Genomic DNA, 5575 nt, shown 5'->3' with positions numbered 1-5575 from the left:
TGAAGTCCACAGCCCTGGGCCTGGCAGATGCCGATTGGTGCCCAGAGTGCAGCGTCCTGGTTTCTCCAGGACGCCTCACGGCCGACGCTCAGCCTTCCTCCTACTTGACATGGCCGCCTCATGCTGAGGTCGCTCTGCTGTAATCCAGGAACCCCCTTACCAATGTGCGGGAACCCCATGGCCCAGGACTCCATGATGGGTTAGTTCCTCATAGAAAGGAAGGTGGGTGCCCCATGAGGCCACACGAATGCTCACAGCAGGGACAGACACACTCTAGAGACACGCCCACCAGTGAGAGGATGGCTATATATGAAGCGTCTTAGTGGCCATGAGCTGAATGACCAGGACACACTCTAGGTGGTTCTGCCTTTGTGCAAGCATGCAGTGTAATCACACAATCAGAAGTGGCACAGATACCGTACACCAAGATGCAATGGTACAGCCACCTGGGCCCACTGTCCAATGTGCAGCCTGTTACTGACCAAAAAGGCAAATGGAGGGGCCCTTCCTGGTGGCACAACAGATTAAAGCACAGCACTGTGAAGCTGTCTGAAGCCACTGCATCACGAGTTCGATTCCCAACCAGGGGGGTGACCCACAGGGCTTGACAGACCTCTCCTGACCCACCCGCTGCTCTGCTCAGCAGTGTGTTTTAGTCAGCCGGCCTGTTCTGCTCTCCACTCTGTCGCTGGTGAATCCTCTCACCCCCCAGACCTCCGGCCTGTACCATAGCTTTTATATGCATAAATAAATAGATCTAATAAAAAAAAAAAGCCAATGGAATACTACGCAGCTGTGAAAAGCGAACTGCTACTACACAGCAGTGGATGTCTCTACTGATGCAATACTGAAGGAAACAAGCCAGACAAAGACTGTTGGTAGGTCTGTGTCTGTGCTAATTAGGTGTCAACAGTAGCCACCTGTGGGAGGGGAGCTCACCTGGAGGAAGTAGTGTGGGGCATCGGGCAGGGAGGTGTGCGATGCGGATGGCGTCACACATGGCGTGTGCCTCAGACGACGCACTTTCCTGTAAGTTACTGCTAATGTTAAACAAGTAACAAAACCCATACAAACCTCTAGACTAGACTGGGGCTGGTTCGTATCCAGACCTCCCCGTGGCTGCCCTGGACTTCCAGCCTGCTTCTGGCAGGTCCTCCTCTCAATCTATGCCCGAGCTGAAAACCCACTGGCTCTACCAACTGTCACCCCCGCCCCCAGCAAGCGAGGAAGGGCCTGTGAAGTGGTCAAGACCTGGGTTGCTGCCATCTCAATCTTGCAAACCACAGCCCCCTTGCCCCTGCGGCCGGCTTCCTTTCATTCTCTCCTAGCTCCAACCCCTGGCTGGGGAGCCAGCCGGGCACCGCGACCTCGCCAAGCCGGGCAGCCGGCCGCCATGAGGTTACAGCCATGCGGGGCTGCTCCAGCCTCAGAGGTGGGGAAACCCAGACTCCAGGCTCTGGTTCACCTTTCGCGCCTGGAGCTCACCCCAGGGAGGGGCGCAGAGGGGAGGGGCCGCGGAGGGAGGGAAGGGGAAGTAAGAGGAGCTGGGCAGACTGGCCGGAGGGCTGATGCAGAACCATCCCGCAGGCCGCTTGCTGATGCCCGCCTCCAGCAGGCAATTATTTCCCTGCTCCCAATTAACACTGCGAGGCGCCACGCCACGGGAGTGGGGTGGGGGGTGGGGGAGGACTTGAGCCTCCTGTCGGGAGGGAGCCAGTCCCAAGCCCTCCTGCTCAGACGAGCAGGAAAGACAATTTCCCAGCCCCCTCCACAGCCTTCCCTTGCCTGGCAGCCACCCCCGCCACCCTGCCCAGCGCCCAGCCGCAGCGCCCACATCAGAGCTCCGGCCCAGCCTCTCGCCTCACCAAAGTGACTTCAACTCGTTTTGGGTTGTCACTGTGCAGGGAGAAAGCCCAGGTCAAAACCCGGACCCAAGAGAGGGGGCGGTGGGCAGCAGTGACCCTTTTACTCTGGGAAAACCAATGCTGCACCCCCAGGGGCTTCTGTACTGGGGTGGGGGGTGCAGAGCAGCTTGAGCCCTCACCCCATAGACATTTAGAGAAAGATCCAGCCCAGGTGTATGTGGGGGGGAGGCCAGGGGGAGGGAGCGGAGCACAGGGAGGGAGGGAGAGGCCCCTTCCAGCGACTGGAAGGGTTAACGCTCCCCAGTGAGGGGCAGCGTGACTGTCCGCTGACTGTGACTCAATGCTTAGCCTGGGTGAATGGGGCTTCCTCATCCCACCCTCAGCTGGGCTTCCTGCTCCGCCAGTCCTGCAGAGTCCTGCCCCCAAGTTAGGTGGGGTGTGGGATCCCTGTGGTCCTCGGTCCAGCCCTAACTCCCTCCCCTCCAGGCAGGCTGAGGTCTGCCCCCCCACGTGGACATGTCCCACGTGGACATGTGACACCGGCCTTACACATTAGGGTGCTCTCCTGCGGCTCCACGTGTGTGCCTGGGAACGGCAGTCTAGGGGTGCAGGGCCAGGAAAGCTGGGACAGCTTACCAAAGCCTCTTGGGGGGCTGTTCACCAGCGTCTGGTCTCCCTCCCCTGGATAGTGATGGTGACACACGGGCCAGGCCAGACGGGCTTGCTCTGGGGTCCATGCTGGCTTGTTCTGGGAGTCACAGCAGGCCAGGCCTCTTTGTGTCTCCCAAACCTACCCATGGACACCTGGACAGTGGGCTCCCTTCTCCCCAGCAGTGAGAGTGACGCTGGCCACGTGTTTGATGCCCACTACCTTGTCGGGACCTTCCAGGAGCTCATCCCCAGCTCCACTTCTCACCGACAAAGGTGCGAAGTCTCGGGGGAGGCCAGGCCCGCTTCCCCGCAGGACAAAGTCCCGTCCCCACAGCCAGCCACAGCCCCATGGGGTAGCCTGACGGGGCTCAGAGGGTCAGGCTGTTCCTCCGCCCTCAGGTCCACCCTACCCGCTGTGCCAACCCAAGGCCACCTTCCCAGGGGCCGGAGGACAGAGGCTGGGCTGTCTGACAAGGACTCTTGCTCAAGGCCTAGGGGAGGTGGGGAGCCGTCCACTGCTCCCTCACACCAAGCAGGTGGTGAGGGCCGGGCTTCTTCAGGAGAGTTCTGAGAATGACCAGACTCGGGGATTCCAGGTTAGAGCACGCAGACCCCTGCCCCCCAGCTCCGCTTGGGCCCAGCGCTGGCCCAGGTCCATCTCCAGAGCCTTTGGGGTGTGCATGTGCCAGTGTGTACGTGACCACAGGCCTGCACTGTTTTGGACATCTGGGGTGAGCTAAAGTCCTTCCTGCTTCTGTTTTCAGTCTTTTCTGTACCCCAGGGGTACTGTACTTGGGGCAGCAGGCTGATCCTCAAAGCCAGCTGTTGATGCCTGTCACTGGGTCTTGTGACCCGCTGTGGGGGCCTCTGTGCACGGACTACCCCCCCAAACCTGCACGGGGATGTGAGGCTGGGGCCCCGCCCCCGCCCCGCGAGTCTTAGCTGCAGTGGCACCATGCCCAGAAGGCCCCGGCTGCGGGGGCAGTGTGCACCCCACATCTGGCAGGTACTGTCCCGTCAGGTTCACTGAGAGCCGAGATGATGCTGGCGCCCATTCTGCGGCGGTCACTGGCCCTGGCACTGCGCTCGGGAGGAAAGGGGGCGCAGAGGAGGACAGCCATGGGGGAACTTAACCAAGCCAGGAGGCGCCTTCAATAACAGCAGCGCGGACTTCCGTCCTGGCCCCCACGCCAGCCCCATCCGGGTCTCAGGTCAGGGAGGGGGAGGGTGCGCGGGGCCAGAGCCCTGGTCCGGGGGAGGGGATGCCCCTGGAGTCATCCAAGGCCAGCCACAAGTGCCAGGGTCTCTGGGCGCCTCTGCCACCTCCACACGCTGCTGAAGGGCAGGGCGGGCTCCGCTCCACCGGCCACGCTGCGGCTGGACAGGTGCTGTCCGGGGCACTGGGTGGGGCGCTCGTCCTCCCACACTGCACCGGGGTCTTCTCTACTCCCTATTTGGACTTCCTCTGAACTGTGGCTGGAGATATCCCTGGGACAGGATCTGGGGCCCAGGGTTTGGGACCCCCCAACAGCTGTCTCTGAAATCATATCCGCCTCTTTTCATGCATTCATGAGGAGCGGAAGAGCCCCTGGTGGGGAACAGGACTTCCAGGGGCTGGGCTCTGGGAGCGGGAGGGGGCGATTTGGAGGGCACGGGGCCTCCTTGGGCTCGATGGTGTGCTCTCCCCGAAAGGCAGGAAGGGGTCCTGCTGCCCCCTCCTCCTCGAAGGACAGGCACCATCTGCCCAGACCCGAGAGTGGCAGGGACAGTAGGGGATATTATTAGGCTCCCTGTCACCAGTGCGACACACCCTTCTGGATCAGGATCCTCCCCCCTCCCCCACAGGAGAAGGCCTGGGGGGGCTGTGTGTGGAGGATGGGGGGAGGAGGGGGGAGAGCAGCTGACTCCCAGTGCAGCCACCACCCCTGCCAGCCCCACACAGGGAGATGGAGCCCGAGAACCAGACACGGCAGGTGGGGCTGCCCAGGTCAAAGTCCCAGAACTGGCAGCGATCAGGATGGGCCCCACCCCGGCCTTTGCAGCCCCTGGGTCTTTGGTTTATCTGAGAAATGACTCAGTTGAGCCACTGGGGCTGGACTGGGCTAGGAGAGACATGGGAATTTCTGGAGATTCTGCAGCAGTGTCTGGGTGGGAAGGCTGGGGGTCAGGAACCCCAGAGGGGCATACCAGCAGAGCAGAAAAAGGGCAAAAGGGAGAAGAGGAGGAAGTGACTGGCCAAGAAGCGGAGACTCCAGAAGTCCGGGACTAGCTGGGCTGCCTGCGTTGGGGGCCGGGAAGGGTCTGCTGGGGGCTGCCTGTCTTTCTCCAAACACACACGTGGCCGTCGGTGCTCGGCTCCGGGGACAAGTCAGCCCTCCCGGCCCCGCAGGCTTCCCGGAGCGGCCCAGGCAGGGGAGCGAGGGGCCGCCCCGCCGCGCCGCCAGGGGCAGGGAGGAGGGTGCCCCAAGACCGCCTCGGGACTCCACAGCTTCCATCCAAACTTCTCCTGGTCACCAGCCCCCGCAAGAGCGCTCGTCTGGCAACCAGGGAGAAGGAACATCGGGCGGCCTCGGGTTCCCGCAGCTCTCGCGCAGGAATTTCCCGGGTACTGGGGTAGACCGCGCCCCCGAGTCCGGACGCCCGCGGCGCCCTTCCGCGGCCGGCCGCCCCCGCGTCCTCGCTCCCCTTCCCCGCCGCCGCTCAACTCCCACTTTCCAGGCTCCGGGCGCGTGAGGCTCGCTTGGCCGCAGGCCACGGGTCCCGGGGCCGAGGGGAAAGGCCTCCGGGGAGAGCGGGGGCGGGGGTTCGGGGAGGCGCTGGCCGAGTTGGGGAATGGAGGAGGGGTGGCGGCGGCACTCGGGGCGCCGGCCGGCCGAGGCTCGGGGCTGGGACTCACCTCCTGGTAACTCTCATCGCGGGGCTTGAAGGTGCTGTCGACGGGCTGCAGGCGCAGGTCGAGGCGCGGGACGCTGTGCAGCCACACCACCCACCAGGGCGCGACGTACTCCACGCGCGCGGCCGGCATGGCTCGCCCGAGTGGGCCTCCGCCGCCGCCCCAG

General features: G+C 63.3%; 1 protein-coding gene across 1 annotated transcript in view; it reads right to left on the bottom strand.

The window, feature by feature from the left end:
- TTYH2 (tweety family member 2) overlaps positions 1-5567 on the bottom strand; it is a 28344-nt gene extending 22777 nt beyond the window's left edge. Inside the window, exon 1 of the mRNA XM_012732988.1 lies at positions 5413-5567. Within this exon, the coding sequence (XP_012588442.1) occupies positions 5413-5541 (129 nt within the window). The 5' untranslated portion in view covers positions 5542-5567. The remainder of the gene's footprint in view (positions 1-5412) is intronic.
- Positions 5568-5575: the final 8 nt, after the last annotated feature.

The sequence above is a fragment of the Condylura cristata genome, unplaced genomic scaffold (assembly GCF_000260355.1).
Source record: "Condylura cristata isolate star-nosed mole 26May11 unplaced genomic scaffold, ConCri1.0 scaffold00038, whole genome shotgun sequence".
Classification (NCBI taxonomy): Eukaryota; Metazoa; Chordata; class Mammalia; order Eulipotyphla; family Talpidae; genus Condylura; species Condylura cristata.
Note: the sequence above shows the minus strand (reverse complement) of the source record. Positions and strands in the feature narration are given on the sequence as shown.